At 46.4% G+C, this 25992-nt stretch overlaps 1 protein-coding gene across 1 annotated transcript; it reads right to left on the bottom strand.

Moving 5' to 3' along the window:
- Window positions 1–8949: 8949 nt before the first annotated feature.
- On the bottom strand, window positions 8950–25992 carry FAM161A (FAM161 centrosomal protein A). Its single transcript, XM_056856708.1, has 10 exons — window positions 25848–25992; window positions 19702–19839; window positions 18250–18497; window positions 14769–15914; window positions 12346–12513; window positions 12076–12175; window positions 10267–10424; window positions 10152–10171; window positions 9770–9795; window positions 8950–9114 (listed from the first exon to the last, which is right to left on the bottom strand). Exons 1-10 carry the CDS (start codon window positions 25980–25982, stop codon window positions 8950–8952), a joined length of 2304 nt encoding a protein of 767 aa, XP_056712686.1. The 5' UTR covers window positions 25983–25992.

Here is a 25992-nt window from a genome sequence, read left to right as displayed (position 1 = left end):
CACACCAACTCTACAGAAACTCTCTCCTTTGCTGAAGAACATCTTGTTACAGGCTTTGACATATTTGAGCACATGAACTATGGAATTAGTGTTGTACATATGCAGAAATATTCAATGTAAAACCAAACTACACATACGAACTACAAACTATATAGCAGAGGCTTAAATTTCCTTTTAAAAGGAAAGAGAGCCTGGATATTCTTTGCCAGAGGCTGATGTTTCTGAATCACCCTGTCAAAGATTTCAGTATCAGTGCAGATTTGCTAGCTGCACTTTCCCCCCTTTTTCTATGACCTTTCCCAGCCTTTTCAATGGCTAGAGAGAAAAGCCTTTGCAACATTTCCTGCATTCTTTAAGCTACAGGACAGAGTGCTAACTTCCTGCCTTTCCAATGACTTCAAGTGCTGAAATGCTCTCCATTCCAAGGGTATTCTGTGCTAACTAAGATGTAATGATGTAATGTAAACAATATATTGTATTTTAAGATTTAAACATGAAAACATGATGCTAGAAATTAATGAATAGGTTCAATCTCAACGTATTTTTCTGGAGATGAGAATGATGGTAAAATTGAAAATATAGAGATGTGCGTGTGTGTGTGTGTGTGTGTGTGTGTGTGTGTGTGTGTGTTAAGTGCCGTCAAGTCGCTTCCAACTCATGGCGACCCTATGAATGAAAGTCCTCCAAAATGTCCTATCTTTGATAGAGAGATAACAAAACTCAAAACTGACTGTTTAAGGTTTAGCAAAATACCCTGGTGGAAGAGGAAGTCCTTATTTGGTAATCTAAAGAGAAGCCACTGAGCATGTGCAATACAACTGTCTCCTGCTCGACCTCTAGTTTCAAGCTCATTGAAGGTGACTGAAACAGTATAAATACAGGCAGGGAGAGGGCTAGAACTTCAGACCTCTAAGGGAGGCTCAGAAGATAGTATTGGTATGTATGACTTTACAAATATATTATTCTAGAATGTGAATTAGATACTTTGAACTAAATCAGACTTCAACTGTTATATTTTAAGTGTTGGGTTTTAAAACTGAATAGTATGTAGAACTTGCTTGCTTTACTGTATACATTGTTACTGAATTTTAAGACTTCGTAATACTTGCATATACACACATATATATATACATAATTACATTGGAACACATCAGTAAAAAGAGTTATTTTTTTAAGTGAGCAGTTGAGTCCTGCTTAGTAGGTGACTAACTGAATAAGATACCACTTCTCAGGAAGGGGTCGATTCTAAGAGCATAGTCACTCGAAAGGCACTGACCCTCTTCAGTCTTCTCACTAAAAACCATGCCACCCTTCTGTGCATTGCAGGAGAAACGGACGGTTAAACACAACTGAAATGTGGTAAACGGGTTTCCAAAACTGAAAAGTCTTGGATTTCTTAGTACGGATGTATTTTCATCCGATTGCGACAGAGAGAGAGAGAGAGAGAGAGAGAGAGAGAGAGGAGAGAGAGAGAGAGAGAGAGAGAGGAGAGAGAGAGAGAGAGAGAGAGAGACCATTTTTCGGGTGGGAAAAGTAACTCTAAAAGTGTAATGGTGACTAGAGAAATAACACAGATACCCAGAGACATCCCAAGAAAGACAACTCTGCAACAGCGAGAGAATCCACAACCAACGTAGCAACTTTGATAGACATACCCCAGGTAATTCCATGGCACCCACCCTCCAGGGGGTTACGGACCAATATCACCAGACCGCTCATGTAAAAAAAGCACCCTCTCCAAACAGTGGTCTGTGCCCTAGCTCTCCAGTAAGCAAAGTTTCTAGACTTCCTCCAACAAAACTGCCACTTAGGCTGGAGCAAGGCTCTTTCAGGTGGAGGAACTTAGCATCATAGAGTTGGAAGGGGCCATAGAGACCATCTAGTCCAACCCCCTGCTCAGTGCAGGATCGGCCTGGCACATCCCTGACGAGTGTTCGTCCAGCCGCTGCTTGAAGATTGCCAGAGAAGGGGAGTTCACCACCTCCCTAGGTAGCCGATTCCACTGCTGAACTACTCTTACTGTACAAAATATTTCCTTAATACCCAGCCAGTTTTTTTCCGCTCGTAATTCATACCCATTATTGTGAGTCCTAGCCTCTGCTGACAACAGGAACAGCTCCCTGCCCTCCTCTAAGTGATGGCTTTTCAAATGGGTAAACAGAGCAGGCTAGCCTGATCTCGTCAGATCTCAGAAGCTAAGCAGGGTCAGCCCTGGTTAGTATTTGGATGGAAGACCACCAAGGAATACCAGGTTTGCTGTGCAGAGGAAGGCACTGGCAAACCACCTCTGTTAGTCTCTTTCTATGAAAACCCCAAAAGGGGTCAGCATAAGTTGGCTGCGACTTGACGGCACTTTACACACACACAAAGAGAGCAATTGTGTCCCCCCCCTCGACCTCCTCTTCTCCAGACTGAACATTCCCAACTCCCTCAGCCTTTCCTCACAGGGCTTGGTCTCCAGGCCCCTGATCATCCTCGTCGCCCTCTTCCATACCTGCTCCATTCTGTCCGCATCCTTTTTGAAGTGAGGCCTCCAAAACTGCACACAGTACTCCACGTGTGGCCTGGCCAATGCACTGTACAGTGCGACTATGACATCTTGAGATCTGGATGTCATGCCTCTGTTGATACACCCAGAGACCGCACTAGCCTTTTTTGCATCACACCGACCACTCATATTTAGCTTACGGGCCACCCATACCACAGGATCTTGTTCACTCATGTTGCTGCCCAGAAGTGTCTCCCCCATCCAGTATGCACGCTTCTCATTTTTGTGACCCAGAACTGGGCAATTATCCTTGTTAAACGCGCTCCAGCTGAAGGCAGGATTCTGACCAACAATGGCAGAATGAGCCCATGATGTGAACCGATCCGTTCCTCCTGCAACACCCCCCCTGGCAAACAGAATCATCACTGCATGAACTGTTCTGGATGCCTACTGGAATGTATTAAGTTTCCAAGTGGCCACTGCCGAATACTGAAGCCAGGCCAATGGGTAAGAGAATATGAAATAGATGCCAACTGATTGCTGTTGTCTTTGTTGTGATTTTATTCTTAAAAGGTTGGGTTTGGGAAATAAAGAGAAATGGATAGTCTCCTAAAGCACTTTGTTTAAATGGATGTTAAACTTCTTTGGGAATCCATAAATAAGAGAATTTGGTCTGGATTCTTTTTTTTTCTTTTCTTTTTTTGCCATGATTTTACTAACTGCAGTTTCTGTAACGGTGATTGTGGTGAATGTGAATTCCCATTGGATTTGTGATTAAGGAAGAAGAAGAGTTGGTTTTTATATGCCGACTTTCTCTACCACTTAAGGAAGAATCAAACCGGCTTACAATCGCCTTCCCTTCCCCTCCCCACAACAGACACCCTGTGAGGTAGGTGGGGCTGAGAGAGCTGTGACTAGCCCGAGGTCACCCAGCTGACTTCATGCATCCAACAGTATCTCTTGCCAGCATCCTACAATCATATGCTTATTCATAAGCAGTTCTTGTAATCTCCCCAAAATACAATTGCTAATTAATGCCTCTGCAGACACTCTTGATAATATATGGTGGATCTGGCTATATAATCCAGAGGTGGGGCAGGCACAGTCTGCACATGTGGAATTGGATGAGTAGGCAAAACGGCATCTACCGAGACACTACGCAGTACAGGGTTTCACAATTCAGGTGTCATTTTGTGTCTTAGATAATCCCTTAGACAAGGCAAAGTTTATCATCAGAGAATCTGCCTGTTTAGCTCTCTGTGGGGAATGCCGGACTGGACTGAAACGTGGAAATATGGAAAGTACACAAAATATGGAAAGAATACAAAGAAGGCAACAGTGGCCGCGTGCCCACAAATGAAGCTGCTATTTCATGAAAGAATTATATAAACACATGCATATGAGGAGAAAGTGGGTCTCTGGCTCCTTTCCTGTCTTAATAACTGATTTTATTCACGGAATATTTGCACGGGAGACCACATGCTCTGAAATACTGACGTTCAACCATAAAGAAACCTCCCCTGCCCCAAAAGAAGAAATATTCGCTTTGAACGCAGTGAGATCTTCAGTGTGTCTAAAACGAGCCTTGGAGTGATTCCAAGCACATGTGTGTATATATTTCTTTTGACCAATAAAGCTATCTCAGCACTAACCCTGGTTTGTTAAGCAGTTAGGGAGTTAGGTAAGAGTACAGCGCAGTAGCATGGTACACCTGGTAGAATTATTGGTTTGAGTCCCCCCCCCAAAAAAAAAAATCTCATGTAATGCTTTCACAAGGAAATCTGCCACGTGCCGCTGCAGGTTGTTATTCAAGAAACACAAATCCAAATTCTTAGAGAACTAGTTCCTCATGGGCAGATGACTCACCTGGGTCCGTAGGACCATCTGTCCTCTCCCCGGTTCTCCGGTAGTCAGCTTGAGTAGTATTTCAAGGACCTAATCTGCTTGTAATTTGGTCCAATTTATTGTACATCTTCTGTATCATTTTCACCAATTAAAAAGGTTTGCAAAGCTAAAAATCTGTAGTAATTTTGGGAAGTGAGTCATCAGTTTAGCCTGTGTGTTTTGCAGTATCTGGAGAGGGAACATGGCTTAAGTCCATGATTGAATTCTGCCTCCCCTGTTCATGCTGCAAAGTCTATTTTTAACAGAAAAAACATTTAATTTTTTTTTTCCAGTTTACATTGCTTACTTTGTTTTGTTAGGGAATCCTCTTGGTCACTGAATGGATATTGCCTCTTTTTGCTCAAAGTTTCTTGAAATGCTTTTGCGTCCAGAAAGCAAAGTAGAGGTCAGCTAATTACCACTTGAGATTCCTTATCTTCATATCAGCCTCTCTTGCCAAAGAAAAGAGCAGTGAAACATGAGCTTCTTGGAAGGAATTCTTCTCAGGACGCAATGTGCTTGTTTTCTTTCTGCATAAAGGTTTTCTCTCTCCCAGAAAACAAATCAGAAAACTGAAAGAATTAAAACAAATAGATAAGAAATAAGAGCACACTGCTGACAACGCCCAGTCGGACAATGGAACAGTAGAAGAAGAAGGAAGAATCTGGAAGAAGGAGGAGGAGGAGACGTTTTCTCCCTCTCCCATAATACTAGAACGCAGGGTCATCTGCTGAAGCTGGAAGGTGAGAGATTCAAAACAGATAAAAGTATTTTTTCACACAACACATAGTTAAATGGTGGAACTCCCTGCCCCAAAAATTTGGTGATGGCTACCAACTTGGAAGGCTTTAAGAGGGGAGTGGACATGTTCTTGGAAGGGTATTCATGGCTACTAGTTAAAATGGATACTAGTCATGGTGCATACCTATTCTCTCCAGGATCAGAGGAGCATGCCTATTATATTAGGTGCTGAGGAACACAGGCAGGATGGTGCTGCTGCAGTCGTCTTGTTTGGGGGCTTCCTAGAGGCACCTGGTTGGCCACTGTGTGAACAGACTGCTGGACTTGATGGGCCTTGGTCTGATCCAGCAGGGCTTTTCTTATAAGATAAGGAAGAGGAGGAGGAATTAGTTTTTATATGCCGACTTTCTCTACCACTTAAGGTAGAATCAAACCAGCTTACAATCACCTTCCCTTTCCCACAACAGACACCTTGCAAGGTAGGTGGGGCTGAGAGAGTTCAGAGAGAACTGTGACTGGCCCAAGGTCACCCAGCTGGCTTCATGCGTAGGAGGGGGAAACCAACCCGGTTCTCCAGATCAGTCCACCGCTCCAAACCACCGCTCTTAACCACTACACCACACTGTCTCTTAATAAGAAATGCCACCTCCAATTGTTTTTCAAGCCTACAGAACTAGTTGGACTGCCCTTGGAATCCAGCCTTGTCGTGATGCGGTTTGCTTCCTTACTCAGAAACAGTCTTCTTCCAAGATTAAAATATTTATCATCCACTTGCGGGTGGACTTAAGGGGTAGTGTATATTAAATAGGAGTACTTTGGCAAATCCAGTCATGTTTCATTCATTATCCTGGCTCCAAGCCAGTCCCATTGAAATTAAGTCATCATGTGCTATGGGCTTCAACGCAAGAGCATAAGAAATGTGTGGAGACAACGTGCTTACCGTTTATACATCCAACATGGATCTCTGTTTTGTTAAGTCACAGAGTGCTACACCTTTCCAAATTGTAAGCTCTAGTCCCGTGGTAAACCCATAAACAGACTCGATAGACCCACAGTCCAACGTAACCTGATTTATTAGGAATACTCTACAGGTAGCAGAAGCTGAGAATCAAGAGGTTACTAGTAAAGGTCAATTGTACATCCCATGGCATATATAGAAGGAGTAAAGCAGGCCAGCTCCGGGTACCATGGCAACCCCCCCTCCCAGAGCAGGTTTGGAGCTGGAGGTAGCTTCCCACGGCAGACAGTCGAAACATCCCAAGAGTGGTATAACACAGCCACCTTGGCCAGCATCTGGCAAAACCACCACATACCATTCACAGACCCATGCCTGACACAAATGTATACATCTAACCCCCAAGCCCTGTTCAGTTATTATGTCTGACCACACCTATGGGGCAAATGAAAACTAGTGTGGTTAAGAGGGGTGGACTCTAATCTGGAGAACCGGGTTTGATTCCCCACTCCTCCACATGAAGCCTGCCGGGTGACCCTGGGCCAGTGACAGTTCTCAAAGGTCATTTCTGCATGGGTACTTGGACTCATGTTTGCCCCGTCTGACTCAGTTGTTCCCTGGAGTTCTGCATGCATTTTCCGTCCACTAGCGATGACCTCGCTGCCAGCCCTCACGATGTCTGGGTCTTCCCATTCTTCTGTTAATCCCTCTCCCCTGAGCTCAGCCCGGCTGAAATCTCCATGCAGAGGGCAGAGCACTGGACACAGAAGCTTGCTTTCTCTCACAGCCAATCACAAAGCAGCGTGCAAAGAGGCAGGGATTCAAATGCTTCCTGCTTCTTCGAAACTCTTTCTGAGCAAAAGAAAGGCTTTTTAAAGCCGAGGGTTGGATTGCTCCCCCCTTTCCTTTCAGGTTGCTCCATTCAATTTTTTGTTCTTAAAATGCTTTTTTATGCAGCAATTGGTTTTTTTTGGGGGGGGGATCGTTTCTCACAGTGAGCACTGCAAAGTAAGCCAATTACAAAGCAGCACTTAAAGGGGCAGGACTTGATTTGAGCTTGGAGACTGCTGGTGTAGAGATTCCCAACTGGAAAGTGTGGGTCCAGCGAGCAACGAACCTCAGGTAAAACTCCCATGTGTGAATGACTTTAGAGCTCTCTCAGCCTCACAAGGTGTCTGTTGCGGGGAGGGAAAGGGAAGATGATTGTAAGCTGCCTTGAGACTCCTTAAAGGTAGAGAAAATCGGGGTATAAAAACCAACTCTTCTTCAAATGCCCTACATGTGATTCTCGATACCCATGATTGTCAGAATCTCGCAGTGTTCCTACATGTAAAAAGTGTGTTCCCTCTTCGCGTCAACATCCCGATATAAAACCCAGCCTCTCAAGTAACCAGTGCCTTGGGGGGTACCCTGGTAAGGCTGCCTCTGAGCAAGCACAAAGGGCAGGGCTTCCAATAACTTTAGCTCCCCCCGGCGTGAGCATGTCCTTAGCGAGCGAGAGCAGTCTTTATTGCGTGGGTGGGATTTCAGACACAGCCCGCTTCCTTAAACAGGCAAGAAGCTTAATTACTAAAGATTAAGTTAGGGCACACAGCTGGAAATAGCTATCACAGTAGGAGAACTGAGCTCTAAGGAAATAAAAAGAAAACAACAAACTATGTTGCATTACAGGACAGATCACGATGGGTAGCCGTGTTGGTCTGTCTGTAGCCGTATTGGTCTGTCGGTAGCTGTAGAATAGAGCCAGAGTCCAGTAGCCCCTTAAAGACTTACAAAATTTCTGGCAGGGGATGAGCTTTCAGGAGCCACAGCTCACTTCTTCAGATCCTGAGGAATGTGTTTGCTCCATCTAAGGTAACTGTCTTGTAATGCAGTAGAAAAGAGCAAGAGTCCAGTAGCCCCCCTTTAAAAACATTTCTGGCAGGGTATGAGCTTTCGTGAGCCACATAGATGGAAATTAAGAAATAAAATTAAGAAAAAGTAAGCGCTTTGGGTACCCCGCTGGGGTGAAAGGTGGAGTCTAAATGAAATAAATAAGCAAATAAATACAGCAAATTATAAACGGTGTCTGCTGGTATTGAACTGCATAGAAAAACAGCAACTTGCTTAAGGCCGTGCTGTGAATTCATGGAGGAGCTGAGAACTACTAGCACGTAGCTGTTCCTACCCCAGGTTAATACTTGGCTGGTCAATGTGATCTATTTTTTCAGGAATTTCCACTATACTTGGTTCAAGAATGGCCAACTTGAAAATATGTGGTTTTATTTTTATTTTTTTACTGCAGTGAAAATACTGGTTTTAGTTAAGATGTACATTTTCAAATATATCTCCAGGATATTTGTAAGTGTGTGTGTTTATGTGTGTATAAAGTGCCATCAAGTCGCAGCCAACTTATGGCAACCCAGTAGGGTTTTCAAGGCAAGAGACTAACAGAGGTGGTTTGCCATTGCCTTCCCCTGCATAATGCCCCTGGTGTTCCTTGGTGGTCTCCCATCCAAGTACTAACCAGGGTCAACCCTGCTTAGCTTCTGAGATCTGATGAGATCAGTCCAGCCTGGGCCACCCAGGCCAGGGATCTGGATCCTTAGAAGAGGAGAACTTAAGACTTAAGTGAGATCTGTAAGCAAAGTCAGCGTAAAATGTCAGTCACTCGCCACTACAGGCAACCTTGCAGAGAAAGGTAGGAATCTGAAAAATACTCTGCCTCTCCTGAAGTCCTAATTATGTTTAACTGTAACCTCACGCCAGAACCCGTGCATGGGACACACATCAAATGCTATTAGCGCCGGAAATCAGATCTTTTCCAACCCATATCTTACTCTGAGCGACTGATTAAGCTCTCGGCCCCAAAACTCAAGCAACGTGGAAGCTGAAATGTGTTTCAATCAGACAGTTCTTCGTTATCACTGGATTTTTCCACAGTGCCGTCCCCAGAGTTTTCATTTTCATACTCGGCATCATCTTGTTCGTAATGATCGGAGTCAGCCTTGGCTTCCTCTTCCTCCTCCTCTTCTCTTTCGCAAGACCGGACCTCTGATTTGTCTTCCTCGTCAGCAGATTCTCTTTTTTAAAAATGCAATTTCATTATCGCAATAGGGGGGGAAAAAACAAAGAAGATTCACATCTGGGACCTTTTAAAGGCAAAATTCCTTTAAAGATAAACCAACGAACAGCCTATTACGTATCCAAGTTGTGAAAATGAAATCATACCGTAGACAACATGAGCTCTTGCCAGTGCAGGGTATTGCACTGGCGATCTGAACTAAGAAACAGAGCCCACTTCAATATACAATTCGTTCCTAGTGCTGCTTCCTCCATCCAAATGGCCATACAGGGCGATTACTCAATTAATGCCAATTATTCAAAGCTGAAAGTAACAACCACAAATGGGCATAAGTCTGAACATCAAAAATCACAATGCTCAACAACCAGTGGGAGAACAATTTTAATCTTCCAGGACATTCCATCGCAGTCCTCAAGCAGAGTGGCAGTCCTCAAGCAGAGAAGCTTCAAGGGGAGATTACAACGTGAGATTGCTGAACTTCCATTCATTCACAGATTCAGAACAATGGACCCTCCCCGGCCTGAATAGGGACATCGGATTTTTATTTCACTACACATGTTAATTTTCTGTCCCTAAGCGTTTTGCCCCTGCTCTAATCAAGCTTATTTCATTTTGTGTGGTACCTCTGCATCTTTACTTCTTTCTTAGCCACACCCCTCCCACCTTCAGACTGGGATATAAGGACTCAGGGATCTCCATTCCTACTTGTATCTGATGAAGGGAGCTTTGACTCTGGAGAGCTCATACCCAAAAAATCCTGTTGGTCTCTTATTGGTGCTACTGGACTCAAATCCAGTTGAACTACAACTGTATTAGCCTCAAATTATAAAACCTATAGGATCACAGAGTTGGAAGGGACCACCAGGGTCATCTAGCCCAACCCACTGCACAATGCAGGAATTTCCGACCTCCCCCCACACACACACAGTGACCCATACTTCATGCCCTCCCTCTCATCATCAACATTGCTGACAGATGGCCATCTAGCCTCTGCTTTAAAACCTCCAGGGAAGGAGAGCTCACCACCTCCCGAGGAAGCCTGATCCACTGAGGAACCGCTCTGACTGTTAGAAAATTCTTCCTAATGTCTGGACGGATGTCTAACCTCTAGGGAAAGCCACTGGTAAGAGCTACCTTGTTTCAGCCGCTGAATCTTCAGAGCCATCGCTGGAATGGTCCTGCGTGTGCACTGCTTTAGCAGTCTGGCCTTTCTTTGACACAAATTCTTCACACAGCCCCAGCTCTCGAAGTGTATCAGAGTAATGCTTCTCTGCCGCTATCCTGGCATTTTTCTATATTAAAGGCGGGGAAGGAGGAAAAGAATACATTAAGATGTTACTAAGTTGAAAGAAATTGCCACATCTCTTATACATACCTATGCAAAATGTTACATGTACATCGCTAAATGTAACTTAATTTAAAGGAGAGTCTGATCTGGAGAACTGATTTCGATTCCCCGTTCCTCCACATGAGCGGCGGAGGCTAATCTGGTGAACTGGATTTGTTTCCCCACTCCTACACATGAAGCCAGCTGGGTGACCTTGGGCTAGTCACAGCTCTCTCAGCCCCATCTCCCTCACAGGGTGTCTGTTGTGGGGAGGGGAAGGGAAGGTGATTGTAAGCCGGTTTGAGTCTCCCTTAAGTGGTAGAGAAAGTCGGCATATAAAAACCAGCTATTCCTTTTCTTCTTCTTCTTCTGCCAGAACATATGAACCATATTGGTGGTGGGAAGGTGCCGTCAAGTCACAGCCGACTTATGGCCACCCTGTAGGGTTTTCAGGGCAAGAGACATTCAGAGGTGGTTTGCCAATGCCTGCCTCTGCATAGCAGCAGAGAGAAATGTGTCAGGGAACCAGGGGGCCTGTTACATAGTTGTTAACCCACTAGCAAGTGGAGGGGCTGTGGCTCAGTGGGAGAGCATCTGCTTTGCACGCAGAAGGTCCCAGGTTCAATCCCCAGCATCTCCAGTCAAAAGAACTGGGAAGGAGGAGATGTGAAAGACCTCTACCTGAGATATTGGTGAGCAGCTGCCAGTCTGAGTAGACAATACTGACCTTGATATACCAATGGTCTCATTCAGTATAAGGCAGCTTCAGGAGTAAACAATGAGGAAATACTGTGGCTCAGTGGAAGAGCCTCTGCTTGGTGTGCAGAAGGTCCCAAGTTCAATCCCCAGCATATCCAGTTAAAAGGATCTGGCAGTGGGTGATAGGAAAGATTTCTGCCCGAGACCCTGGAAAGCCGCTTCCAGTCTGAGTAGACAACGCTAACTTTGATGGACCAAGGGTCTGATTCAGTATATGGCAGCTTCACGTGTTCAACACTGGACTTCCTTAGTGGTCGCCCATCCAAGTACTAACCGGGGCCAACCCTGCTTAGCTTCTGAGATCTGATGAGATCAGGCTAGCCTGGGCCATCCAGGTCAGGGTGTGGAACATTTTAGGCATCCCTGACTTCAAACAGTGCAACTCGATGGAATGCTATAGTTCAGACCCAACTCTGTACAGTGACATTTTTAATCTGGCACCCGCCACCTTGGCAGGCAGACGATATCACATGCTCAGTTTGTCAGAGTAATGAATTCTCGATCCAGGTTTGACTCAATCGCAATCTCTGCTTTTCTCAGTGAGACTCGGCAATGCAGAGCAAAGAAAAGACAGCTGTGTAAAGGGCGCAGCCGCACACACGACTGTAAATGGGCAGGCAGCAATTGCTGCCGCCGGAGGACGTGTTGATAAAGGGAATGATGCCTGCAGGGGGGGATGCAGTGGAAGCCTGATGACTGGGAACGATTACCAAAGGGATGCTGGGAGAGAGGTGGAAGGGGAACACACACACAGGTAATTCTCCTCATTATTCTTGAAAGTCGGATCAAAAGTAAAAAAGCAATTTCCCAAAGGAAGGAGACAAATGTAGCAAAGAGATGAGAGAGACATCAATAACCTGCGTAGCTCTTTCCAACAACAGGGGTCTCTTTTCCACTCTTTCTTCCATTTCTTCCAGCTCCCGGAGATATTCTTTCATCCTCTGCTTTTCGTGTTTCCTGTGGGGGGGTTTTAACAGACCATGACAGGGAACAGCATGGGGTTTAGACAGTGAATTTTTGGAACAAAATCAAAATGGGAGCAGCACAACTACTCTAAGGTTACAAACCGGAACCGCCGGATCTACTGCGCTAGAGGGTCAGGGCATAGGGGAGATATCACAGAGTACCTGAATGCTTTTAACTTCGATTTGTACAACTCAGCCAGGCTCTGATGTGGGTCGTTTGCCTCGGCCCGAGTGGTAATTAGCCTCTGTAGTTTTCTTATTCTCTGTTTCTGTTTGGCTCTGTTCTTTTTCTGTGCTTCTTCCAGCTTTCTTTTTTCCTCTCTTGAATCCCTGAATCGGGGGGGGGGGGGGATGAAAACTAAACATATTTAAACCTTGAAACATTTTTGTAAGAATATTGTCAAAGGCTTTCATGGTCAGAGTTCATTGGTTCTTGTAGGAAAGAAAATACCAAGACCACGGTCACACAGCCCGGATAACCTACAAGAACCAATTTTTGTAAGAATTTCTAAGAGATGTACACAATCCAGTCTCAGCTGGGAAAAAGAGTGGGTTATAAATTAAATAAATAAATAAGGCTCAGCGCAGACCTCCAGAAACCAAAGTTTGTCTGCGACTGGCACAGGCCTGGCTGACTGCCAGGCTGGAGTGTTCTCTTCCTCCACCCCTTGCCCCAGGGCACCTGGATCAAAGACGCAAACTGTCAACCGGCCCTGCTCAGTTGTGAGGTCCATATGTGCATGCCTCAGAGCACAGTCCTCAGGAAGCCTTCCAGGAAGCCAGTCCCAATGAATGGACCCAAGGAGAACATAAGAACATAAGAAAGGCCCTGCTGGATCAAACCAAGGCCCATCAAGTCCAGCAGTCTGTTCACACAGTGGCCAACCAGGTGCCTCTAGGAAACCACAAACAAGACGAGTGCAGCAGCACCGTCCTGCCTGTGTTCCACTGCACCCAAAATAATAGGCATGCTCCTCTGATACTAGAGTATCAGAGTAGGACACCGTGTAGACCAGCTCAGGATGGCTCTCTTAATAAAGAGATGGGGCCCTTCAGGGGTTTAACCTGCGGTTAGAGATGCTGGTTGCCCTGACCTGGACGGCCCAAACTCGTCAGATCTCAGAAACTAAGCAAGGCTGGCCCTGGTTAGTACTTGAATGGGCGACAGCCAAGGAAGTCCAAGGTTGCTATGCAGAGGCAGGCAATGGCAAACCACCTCTGCCCTGATCTCGATGGCCCAGGCTAGCCCAATCTCGTCAGCTCTCGGAAGCTAAGCAGGGCTGGCCCTGGTAAGTACTTGGATGGGAGACAGCCAAGGAAGTCCAAGGTTGCTACGCAGAGACAGGGAATGGCAAACCCTCTCTTGCCTTGAAAACCCTATGGGGTCGCCATAAGTCAGTTGCAACTTGATGGCATTTTCCAAGCCCACCACCAAAGATCCTGGTTACTTGGAAAGCAAGTAAACCGAAGTATGTTAAGGTGTCTGCATTCAAACGTTACAACCAATTGCAGTTAACTGGAGACTTTAATTGTAGGGCACTGGTGCAAAAAGGAGGCAGCAAGAAGCAGGGAAGTCTGCAAATTCCCGAGCTTTGTGCCCATAATGAGCCCTTCCGCCCTTCCCTCTGCACCGAGGAGCAAAGCATGCTGCCACTTCCTTCACCGCAAGGATTTGTGGGTACTAGCCACTGCAGTGTAGTGGTTAAGGTGTCGGACAAGGACCTGGGAAACCCAGGTTTGAATCCCCACTGGCTCCATGGCAGCTTGCCGGGTGACCACGGGCCAGTCACACACTCTCAGCCTTGGCCCTGGCAAGAATTTGGATGGGAGACCTCCAAGGAATACCAAGGGCGTGACGTGGAGGCAGGTAATGGCAAACCACCTCCGAACATCTCTTGCCTTGAAAATCCCCAGGGGTCGCCATAAGTCACCTGTGACTTGACGGCAGGGGGGCTGGTCTATATGGAGGGAAGGCAGCATGGTATAGCCTGATCTCGTCAACTCTCAGAAACTAAGCAGAGCCAGTAGTCGGACAGGAAACCACACAGGAAGGCTCTGCAGAGGAAGGCAATGGCAAAGCCCCTCTGCTTCTCACTTGCCTCAAAATCCCCTTGCTGAAGTCGCTGTAAGTTGGTTGCGACTGGACAGCATTTGCGTACCTAAAGGTCTATATACCTAGAGCGACTGTGACTTTGTGGACAGACAGCAGGGATGAACAAAGTTATAAAGAGATTGTTTTGCATCATCTGAAATCAGCGTTTTGATTTCCAGTCCTCTGTCTTACAGATCAGAGCTACCCATTTGGCTGCCCGGTTGCCGCTCCTTGCCAGTTAATGGTGTTTCAAGCATGCACCTGAGCCCTGCGTTTTCAAGCTGGGCTTGAACACCCAAAGCTCAGGCTGAACACTCCCAGGGAATTCCCCAGCAACCCTGGAATATGGGTCACTGTCGGACCATACTGGTGAAGAAATGCAATCCACAAAAGCAGGGTTTGTCCTTACAACTGTTAATATGCAGCTGGTCGCAGCAAGCGAGTTGGAATTCACATATGGCGAGTGCTCTGTCCACCCCAGCAAACAGCTCACCTTATAGCTTGTAACCTTTTTCTCGTTGATTGTGTTATCCTCGGAGATGTGGGTTCTTCATAGTCCATAGTCGTGTTCATAGACCTCATGTGAGGCTGACATCTGGGAGAGGCGTAGGGCCAACGGGTTTCCTTTAGCTTTTCTTCATCTTTCTGGATGTCCTCCAGGATTCTGCCTCTTTTGGATGGGATATTTGGCGTGTGGAGATCGAAGGGTTCGCAGACGGTGATGGGCTTCATAGTCATCTGCCTCCGAAGCTGCTGCTGGAATTTCCGATGTAACGTCTCGAAATCCGGGACCTTTGCTTTGGTCCCTGGTTTAGAGCCAGACGTTTTTCTCTCTTCTGGGCACTTTGGCGGGCTATGCTTATAGCCCAGTCTACTGGTAGGAAGGGATGAACTGTGAAGAAGCTCCTCCGATCTCATCTGAATTCTAATTTCTCGGTACAGCTCTTCTTCCTTGAGCCTCTCACTGATTTCCGGGCTATAAACAAATTTCGGAACCGGATTTGCTTTGAACATTTTGACTTTCTTGTCTGGTGCGAAGAGATCCTTCAGCTGCAACTTCCTCATTTCTTCCTTTAGGGCCTCCCTTTCCATAAAACGAAATGGCTTTTGTGAAGCCAAAAGGATCTCCTTCCTTCGGTCTTTGACCAACTTTCGACGCTCCTCGTTTTGCTTCATTATGTCGTGATAGAGCGGGACCAAGACGGAAGCGGGCACTGGATTGGCGCGGAATTGCTTCTGGCATTCTGCCTCCTCCTCCAGTTGTTTCTTTAGCCGATTGTTCTCCATTTCGATTTGTGCCTTGGATTTGACACTCTTTTTTTTCCTCTTAGCTTCGCGAATAGTCATCTGGAAAGGTTCAGGCACGGTGAGCTTCGGAGACCACGCTTTTTTCTTCTTCCTCCTCCTCTTCAAATTCTGGAACTGGGATGAGCCACCGGCGGTCCAGCGGGGAAAATTCTCCAAAGAAACCTCCTCGGATAGATTTCCAAACCTCAGTGACCCTCCTACACTATCGTTTTCTTCCAGCTTTATGTCAGACACGTCAGAAAAATCAGAGTCGAAAGAATAGTTTAAATCGGGCTCGGAAAATGATTTACGCAGATGCCAGGATTGAGGGGAGCCCTTCTCCCATGTTGATCTGAAAGGCAAGGGAAAAAAAGTAAAAATTACTTTTGGGGAAACAGTCACATCTAATTATGTACATAGATAAGTGCCATCAAGTCACAACCGACTTATGGCGATCCCAACAAGGGCCTTTCAAGGCAAGTGAGAAGCAGAAGGGGTTTGACATTGCCTTCCTCTCCAAAGTCTTCCTTGGTGGCCTCCCATCCAAGTACCAACTTAACGGAAACCCCAGCAAGGGCCTTTCAAGGCATGTGAGAAGCAGGGGGGGGGGGTTGCCATTGCCTGCAGAGTCTTCCTTGGTGGCCTCCCATCCAATTACCAATTTAGTGGAAACCCCAGCAAAGGGCTTTCAAGGCAAGTGAGAGGCAGAGGGGTTTGCCATTGCCTTCCTCTGCAGAGTCTTCTTTGGTGGTCTCCCATCCAAGTATCGTCCCTGCTCAGCTTCTGAGATATGACGAGATCAGGCCATACCACGCCACCTTCCCTCTCAAGACTTAATTAAGAGTGAAAGAATTTCCTGCCTTGGTCTAACAGGATGGAGGAATATATTCAAGGGACCATCAAGTCCACAGAATCCTGCTGGTATATTAGTCTGGTCCTACTAGCATCCGGGAAACCCAGATCCAAATACCCATTCAGCCATAGAAACTCGCTGGGTGAACTTGGACCAGCCGCTTCCTCTCAGCCTAACCTACCTTGCAGGGCTGTTGTCGTGAGGATAAAATGGAGGGAAGGAGAACACTGCAAGCCGCTCTGGGTCTCCATTGGGGAAAAAGGCAAGTGTATAAATGAAATAAATCAATAAATACAGCTAAATCATCCACCCTGAGTCTTAGCCAGAAAGGCAGACTATAATGTAGCTAAATAAATGCAGCAAGAATCAACAGGGTTAATATTCAAACTAGAAATAACACATTCAGGGATTTCTTAAGTGCAGTAGCTCGTCAGATGAAAGGAAGAAGAAGAAGAGGAAGAAGAGTTGGTTTTTATATGCTGACTTTCTCTACCACTTAAGGGAGAATCAAACTGGCTTACAATCACCTTCCCTTCTCCTCCCCACAACAGACACCCTGTGAGGAAGGTGGGGTTGAGAGAGTGTGACTAGCCCAAGGTCACCCAGCTGGCTTCACATGTCAGAGTGGGGAAACAAATCCAGTTCACCAGATTAGCATCCACCGCTCATGTGGAGGAGTGGGGAATCAAACCCAGTTCTCTAGATCAGACTCCACCACTTCAAACCACCGTTCTTAACCACTACACCATGCTGGCTCTCGGAGGTCCTTGGAGTTTAAAATGCATTTGGATGCTTGTATTGAACCGACTTCTAAGCTTCCACATTTTGTACATCACAATATCGCACTACTTCTGTTACATAAAATTCAGTTTAAAGGGCAAAGTGCTCACCATAAGCCACAGTGCCACCCTTAAGATTTACAACCTTGTAAGCCCATTTTACTTCCATGGACTTGGATACTGGGGGAGGGGGGGAAAGAGATGTAGCTCACAGCCAAACTAGATGCAACGGCATCCTCAGGGCCACCACAAGGACACCGACACCGCTTTAAGGTGATTTTTTAAAAATGCCACAAGGGCCTGATCCTGCTTGGGCCCACGGCTTGACTCTCCCTCATTCTCTAACTTACACTGCATCATTCCAGTAGAAGAAGGAAGAGGAGGAGGAATTGGTTTTTGTACCCCATTTTTTTTCTACCTTTAAGGAGTCTCAAAGCAGCTTACAATCTCCTTCCCTTCTCCTCCCCAAAACAGGCACCTTGAGAGGTAGGTGGGGCTGAGAGAGTTCAGGGAGAACTGTGACTAGCCCAAGGTCACCCAGCAGGCTTCATGTGGAGGAACGGGGAATCTAATCTGGTTCTCCAGATTACAGTCCACCGCTCTTAACCACTCTACCATGCTGATGTGTGATGGTGTATATGGAGCCAGCTTGGTGGAGTGGTTAAGAGCAGTGGTTTGGAGCGGTGGAGTTTGATCTGGAGAACCGGGTTTGATTCCCCATTCCTTCACATGAGCGGCAGAGGCTAATCTGATGAACTGGATCTGTTTCCCCACTCCTACACATGAAGCCAGCTGGGTGACCTTGGGCTAGTCACAGCTGTCTTCGAGCTCTCTCAGCCCCACCTACCTCACAGGGTATCTGTTGTGGTGAGGGGAAGGTGATTGTAAGCCAGTTTGAGTCTCCCTTAGGTGGCAGAGAAAGTCGGCATATAAAAACCAACTCTTCTTCTTCTTCTATGTGATGCTGAACTATGTAAATAGGTTCCGTGGGAATTATACTTCGCTGTGATTGCTGACGACACCTCAGCAGGAGAGAGAGGGTTATAAAAGCATACCGATGCTTCTCAGACCGTGCGGCATCCATTTTGGTGAAGGGCTGCACGTCCCTGAGATACAGCTTGTTCTGATACATTTTTTCCAGCTGGGCCATGGTGTCCATGTGCGCGTTCTTCAGTTCTTCCAGCTTCGAGTAATATTCCTGATTTGAGAGGTGCATTTTGGAGGGGTCCAGGAAGCCCTTATATTCTGCAAACTTGGTAAAACCCCGCTTTCTCTCGGGACTGAAATTCAGATCCAAAATATCCTGAAACATAACAAAATCCATTGTTATTTCCTGGTGAGTGATTAGTATTAACACATGAAACTGCCTTATACTGAATCAGACCATCAGGGTCAGTATCGTCTAAGACTGGCAGCGGGTTTCCAGGGTCTCAGGCAGAGGTCTTTCACATCAGTTATTGATGTGCCAGCGTGGTGTAGTGGTTAAGAGAGGTGGTTTGGAGCAGTGGACTCTGATCTGGAGAACCAGATTTGATTCCCCACTCCTCCACATGAGCGGCAGAGGCTAATCAGGTGAACTGGATTTGTTTGCCCACTCCTACACATGCAGCCAGCTGGGTGACCTTGGGCAAGTCACTCTCTCCCAGCCCCACCTACCTCACACGGTGTCTGCTGTGGGGGGGGAGGAAGGGAAGATGATTTTAAGCCATTTGATTCTCCCTTAAGTGGTAGAGAAAGTTGGCATATAAAAAACAACTCTTCTTCTTCTTACTCTCTGAGCCTTTTAACTGGAGCTGCTGGGGATTGAACCTGGGACTTTCTGCATGCCAAGTGTACACTCTATCACTGAGCCACGGGCTCCCTCCTAAATGAACTTGCCTTTTACTGAGTTACACCCTTGGCCTACCTCTTTCATTCAAATGGGGACGCTGGGGATTGAACCTGGGGCCTTCTACATGCCATGGAAATGCTCTACCACTGAGCCACCAGCTCCTTCTTAAATGAACTTGCCTTTTACTGAGTTAGGCCCTGGGCCTACGTCAACCATTCAAATGGAGATGATGGAGATTGAACCTGGGACCTTCTGCGTGCCAAGCATATGCTCTATCACTGAGCCACTGCCCTCCCCAACAAAAAGGAGCACATGCATGAAACCGCCTTCTACTGAATCAGACCATTGGACCATCAAGGTCAGTATTGTCTACTCAGACTGGCAGCGGCTCTCCGGGGTCTCGGTAGAGGTCTTTCGCATCACTTACTCCCTGAGGCTTTTAACTGGAGCTGCCGGGGATTGAACCTGGGACCTCCTGCATGCCAAGAAGAGGCTCTACCATTGAGCCACTGCCCTTCCCCACGTTCAACTGAAATGTTAGCTGGTTGGACTGGCAGCAGATGCCCCAATGGCAGATATGCAGCTCGGGACATTGCGGTGCTCACTTCTGCTTAGACTTTAGAGACGGAAAAGGATCCCCACTGCTTGCCATTATTTTGGGTCTAAAGTTCCTCACCTGTAACAATGGTGTACCTGGCCAGGAAGATAAATAAGTCCTTTTTGGATTGCAGGTGGCATGCGAGTCCCTGCAATTCCACATAGTTATTTCAGGGCATCTCCTACTGCGTGCATGCCTGTTGCCCAGTTCTGCAACCTGCAAAAACACATACATAATAACTCCTGCCAATGTGGTGTAGTGGTTAAGAGCGGTGGTTTGGAGCAGTGGAGTCTGATCTGGAGAACCGGGTTTGATTACCCACTCCTCCACGTGAGCGGCGGAGGCTTATCTGGTGAACTGGATTTGTTTCCCCACTCCTACACATGAAGCCAGCTGGGTGACCTTGGGCTAGTCACAGCTGTCTTCGAGCTCTCTCAACCCCACCTACCTCACAGGGTGTCTGTTGTGGGTAAGGGAAGGTGATTGTAAGCCAGTTTGAGTCTCCTTTAAGTGGTAGAGAAAGTCGGCATATAAAAACCAACTCTTCTTCTGCCAACATAAAGTACGGACTGTGTTGTGTTAAGTACACCTGACACGGGAGCATCAAGGGGTCCTCTAGAAGCCCCCCAAAACCCCTTTATCTGTACCAGAGCTCCCCAACGTGGTGCTCACGGGCACCTCATGCCCTGACATTTTGTGGCTGGCTCCACCTCCTGCGGCAGCCATTTTGTGGTTGCGCCCATCGCCCTGTGTCACAATTCCAAAGGTGCCTGCAAGCACAAAAATATACACTATAGGTCAGGATGATTTTGGAGATTAGGCCCTGCTGGTGGCAAGGAAGACCACTGATGCCAAAACCTGTTCCCTCAAGGAATTCAGCACCAAACGATAATTGTGTTATAAAACAATAAGGTAGTCTCCTGTGCAAGCACCGGGTCGTTCCTGACCCATGGGGAGACGTCACATCCCGACGTTTACTAGGCAGACTTTTGTTTACGGGGTGGTTTGCCAGTGCGTTCCCAAGTCGTCTACTCTTTACCCCCAGGAAGCTGGGTACTCATTTTAGCGACTTCGGAAGGATGGAAGGCTGGGATCGAACTCAGGTCGTGAGCAGAGCTTTTGACATCCCCCGGGGATCGAACTCAGGTCGTAAGCAGAGCTTTTGACTGCAGTACTGCAGCTTACTACTCTGCGCCAGGGGGCTCCTCATAAAACAGAATAGACCTCATCTAAAGCAGCATCTACGTAAAGTCCATGACAGACCTTTGCACTGCCATGAAAAAAAAATTGCTTTTCGTTCTAGCTTTGCACAAATAATTGCCTTTCGACTTAAAGAGACACTGGAACACTGAGCGTTTTTTTGAGTAGCCGTACATCGACCCAGGAACAGACATTTCAGCTTCGCTGGTATAAATCTCATTAAAAGATTTGTAGAGGCTTGATGCGGGAACACCATCTGGCTTCTGTTTTTTTCTTTATTAAGCTGATAATAGGGCACAGTTGCCCTATTTGCGATATAATACTGAAGGTAATGTTTGAGCCACTGTAAAACATTAGGCGAAACTCAGAAGTGATTAAGGACTAATAGAGTCCAACCCCCTGCACGATGCTTCCTAAATTCTCCTTTACACAAAAGTATTTGGGATGTTTGACAACTTACAATTTGTCTGCCTTTTGTTGAAAGCAAACTTAAAAAAAAAACAACCACCCTTTATTCGCAATATTAAAAGGTAAATGTAAAGGTCCCCTGTGCAAGCACCGGGTCATTCCTGACCCATGGGGTGACGTCACATCCCGATGATTACTAGGCAGACTTTTGTTTACGGGGTGATTAGCCAGTGCCTTCCCCAGTCATCTTCCCTTTACCCCCAGCCAAGCTGGGTGCTCATTTTACCGACCTGGGAAGAATGGAAGGCTGAGTCAACCTTGAGCCGGCTATCTGAAACCAACTTGCTTTGGGATTTAACTCAGGTCATGAGCAGAGCTTTTGACTGCAGTACTGCAGCTTAACACTCTGCGCCACGGGGCTCCTATTTGCAATATTACAACAACAAAAATTGTTGAAGAGCAGCCTTCATGCTCAAAGTGAGGTCAACCTGATATTGCTGCCAGCAGATTTCTGTTCTTTTTAACAAGCAGAAGGGGCCAAGGAGAACCAGATGCCATGAATGCTAACCCCCTCCTGCATAAATACACTCTGCGGTGTCCTCACAAGGAAAGAAGGCCTGAAAAGTATAGGCTCCCCACACACAGAACACAGAGAAGTGGGGAGCTAATCCAGAAAAAAGTGTTGTCCAAAAATGCTGTCCCCCTCTTGCACATGAGAAGTACAAATTGAGCAGGCATAGAAGAAGCATCCCCTGACCTGGTTGGCCCAGGCTAGCCCAATCTCATCAGATCTCGGAAGATAAGCCAGGACGGCCCTGGTTAGTACTTGGATGGGAGACCACCAAGGAAGTCCAGGGTAGCTACACAGATGCTGGCAATGGCAAACCACCTCTGCCCTGACCTGGGTGGCCCAGGCTAGCCTGATCTCATCATGTCTTGGAAGCTAAGCAGGGTCAGCCCGGGTTAGTGGTTGGATGGGAGACCTCCAAAGAAGTTCAGGATTGCTACACAGAGGCAGGCAAAGGCAAACCTCCTCTTGCCTTGAAAACCTTACAGGGTCACTATAAGTCAGCTGCAACTTGACGGCACTTTTCACCACCAGGAGGAGCATCGTTTCTGGATAACCACAAGAGCTGACGAACAGAAAGAAATTAAGTGGGTGGAAGTATCCTATCATGCAAATGCAGCAACTGGGGAAAGGTTTACTTGACTTTAACAGATGCACATGAAGCAGAAAAGCTCAGAAGCCTACTGGGGTGGGGGAGGGAATCGGCAATGCTTCTTGAGAGCTATAATCTGCTTTGATAGAGATATGCAGCCGTTATCTGGTTGGTTTATTGCGAAACCCTTTTGGTTGGCAAACTGCTCACATAATAATCTCTAACGCCCCCCACACACACACACACAAACACACACACACAACCATCTGACAAAGTGGGCTCTACTCCACAAAAGTTTGTGCTGGATTAACATCTCTTTAGTCTTTAAACAGACACAAGATTCCTCTTTACATCTGAAGGAGAACACCATTCTGGAGAGGGGAGGGTTGCCAGCTACAGGTTTGGAAATTCTTGTAGATTTGGGGGTGGTGCCTGGAAAGGGGGGGACTTTGGGGAGAGATGTCACCCAGAATCGATGGTGTACCATAGTACTTGAAGCGCTGTAATATAGAGAATGGTGCCAAGTTGTTTTCTATTGCCCCAGAAGGTCGGACCAGAACCAATGGGTTGAAATTAAATAAAAAAGAGTTTCCATCGAGAGATTAGGAAGAACTTTCTAACAGTTAGAGCGGTTCCTCAGTGGAACAGGCTTCCTCGGGAGGTGGTTGGCTCTCCTTCCCTGGAGGTTTTTAAGCAGAGGCTAGATGGCCATCTGTCAGCAATGCTGGTTCTATGACCTTGGGCAGTTCATGGGAGGGAGGGCATCTTGGCCATCTTCTGGGCATGAAGTAGGGATCACTGGGGGTGGGGGGGTAGTTGTGAATTTCCTGCACTGTGCAGGGAGTTGGATTAGATGACCCTGGTGGTCCCTTCCAACTCTATGGTTCTATGATTCTATAGCGTTTACCCTCCAAAGCTGCTATTTTCTCCAGGCAGACTGGAGAACAGGTATTCTGGAGATGAAATATTGTCGAAGGCTTTCACGGTCAGAGTTCATTGGTTCTTGTAGGTTATCCGGGCTGTGTAACCGTGGTCTTGGTATTTTCTTTCCTGACGTTTCGTCAGGAAAGAAAATACCAAGACCACGGTTACACAGCCCAGATAACCTACAAGAACCAATTCTGGAGATGGGTTGTAATTCTGGGAGAACCCAAGGCCCTGCCTGAAGGTTGGCAACCCTATGGGAGGAGGAATCTCTCTCCATACTATAACATTATTAATACAATCACCACCTCCAGCCCGCCATGAAATTCATGGAGTGACCCCTTAGGCAAGCCACTCTGTCAGACTGACCTACCTCACAGGGCTGTTGTGAGGGTAAAACGGAGGAAAGAAGCGACGATACACACCGCCCTGATCTTCTTGAGGAAGGATGGGATTTTTAAAACTGTACTAGGCAGATATATCCTCCTTGTGATGTGTTTATTCTTTTCATTGCATAAGTTGAGACCATCAAAAGGTCCTGGTGGAATCTTTTAACCTCCATAAAAGTTTTGCGCATACATTGTATGTTGTCAGTTCTTGCGACATTGAATCAACCTGTGGAAATTCTTGATTTCGTACTATCCAAGTCCTATTACACTGCCTATTAGATGTCTCACCTTATCAATTTTATTTTGTTAATTTACAGAATCTACATTCCGCCTTACTGCCCTTATCAGGGCCAACAATTTTTAAAAAAATTAATAAAAACACATCCTAAAACCATTAAAACCAAACAGAAATGTCTCATTCAAACAATTTAAATCAATTTTAAAATACACATAATAATATTAGGGTTGCCAGCTCCTGCCTTAGAAATCCCTGGAGACTTTGGGCATGCAGCCTGGGGAGGAATTAGGGTTGCCAGCTCTGGATTGGGAAATACCTGGAGATTTTTTGGGGGGGAGCCTGAGGAGGGCGGGCTTTGGGGAGGAGAGGGACTTCAATGCCATAGAGCCCAATTGCCAAAGTGGCCATTTTTTCCAGGGGAACTGATCTCTATCAGCTGGAGATCAGTTCTGATAGCAGATCTCCAGGTAGTACCTGGAGGTTGGCAACCCTAGGAAGGACTACTATCCGCCATGGAGTCCACCCTCCAAACCAGCCATTTTCTCCAGGGCAAGCAATCTCTTACAATGGAGATCCATTGTAATCCCAGATCTCCTAATTGACTGAGATGGCGAAGCTTACAGCTTTGATAAACCAGAATGATAATGTACAATTTTGGGGGGAATGGGAAGCTTGGAGAACTTACTGTGAAAATCAATTTTCAATGGGATCATTTAAAGGATATTCTTTGATCTAATCCCTTATTTGTACCTTGTATTAATTTTATATTAGGTATTGATTTATTAATATTGTATAGGATAAGAACAGGTTAAAAATAATATCGGGATTAGCTCCGTTAGCAAAAGTTTATACAATTTATTTCTAGATGGAAGAGGGAGAGGGGGAAGTCATTCTACTGCCAAATTAATTCCCAGTGGGCAGCCGTGTTAGCCTGTCTGCAGTAGTAGTAAAGGGCCAGAGTCCAGTAGCACCTTAAAGACTAACAAAAATATTTTCTGGTAGGGTTATGAGCTTTCGTGAGCCACAGCTCACTTCTTCAGATATGAGCTGAATATCTGAAGATATCTGAAGAAGTGAGCTGTGGCTCACGAAAGCTCATAACCCTACCAGAAAATATTTTTGTTAGTCTTTCAGGTGCTACTGGACTCTGGCCCTTTTCTACTACTGTCAAATTAGTAGTCAAAAAGGGCAAGAGTCCAGTAGCACCTTAAAGACTAACAAAAATATTTTCTGGTAGGGTTATGAGCTTTCGTGAGCCACAGCTCACTTCTTCAGATCTGAAGAAGTGAGCTGTGGCTCACAAAAGCTCCTACCCTACCAGAAAATAGTTTTGTTAGTCTTTAAGGTGCTACTGGACTCTTGCCCTTTTTGACTACTGCAAACAGACTAACACGGCTACCCACTGTCAAATTAGTGATACTGTTTTTTATTAATATTATTATTATTACTATTTAGTATTGGATGTTGTTTTTATGCTGATATATTAAATGAAGAAAATAAAAAAAATATTTTTTTTTAAAAAAGTAATCCCAGATCTCCTGGCCCCACCTGGAGGGTTGGCAACCTTGCATTAATTTACAGGCATTGCTTTACATGCTGTCACCCTCCTTGCGTTTCCAGTGGGAAAGGCGGACTACAAACAATGCCCCATAAAACAAATACTGCAATGTTATGACTGGCGCTGAAGAGGTGCAGTGATTTCCCTTTTGCAAACCTCTACGGAAGAAAGTGATACAAAATAATAATAATAATAATCTAACAATAAAGAGTGAATTAACACTGGGAATTAACAATGAAGAGGTCCGTCTGCGCCGACCGCAGAACGACGCCGGCGTCCGCCCCTCCCCTCCCCGGCCACTAGGCGGCAGCACCGCCGGCGGCCGCCCGCGCCCATCGCCGCCTCACCTGCCCACCGCCGCCCGCCGCCGCGGGCCTCCCCGCCCGCCGCTCGTAAAGCGCCGCCGGAGCTCTCGTGAGCGGGTCGACCGGCGTGTGGAGGCAGGAGGCGGCGAGCAAGGCGGCCCGGTGCGCCGCGTCCATGCCCCGGTCG

Source organism: Euleptes europaea, chromosome 10 (genome assembly GCF_029931775.1).
Source record: "Euleptes europaea isolate rEulEur1 chromosome 10, rEulEur1.hap1, whole genome shotgun sequence".
In the NCBI taxonomy this organism is placed as follows: Eukaryota; Metazoa; Chordata; class Lepidosauria; order Squamata; family Sphaerodactylidae; genus Euleptes; species Euleptes europaea.
The sequence above is the reverse complement of the archived record's forward strand: the minus strand, read 5'-3'. Positions and strand labels throughout refer to the sequence as shown.

Coding starts and splice junctions, on each gene's coding strand:
- FAM161A (XM_056856708.1), bottom strand. CDS start 25,982: ATGGACGCGGCGCACCGGGCCGCCTTGCTCGCCGCCTCCTGCCTCCAC. Junction 12,176..12,345: donor TCGAAGTTAAAAGCATTCAG/GTACTCTGTGAT, acceptor ACCCCCCCACAG/GAAACACGAAAAGCAGAGGA. Junction 9,796..10,151: donor GCTTCCTCGGGAGGTGGTGA/GCTCTCCTTCCC, acceptor CCCAGTCTGAAG/GTGGGAGGGGTGTGGCTAAG.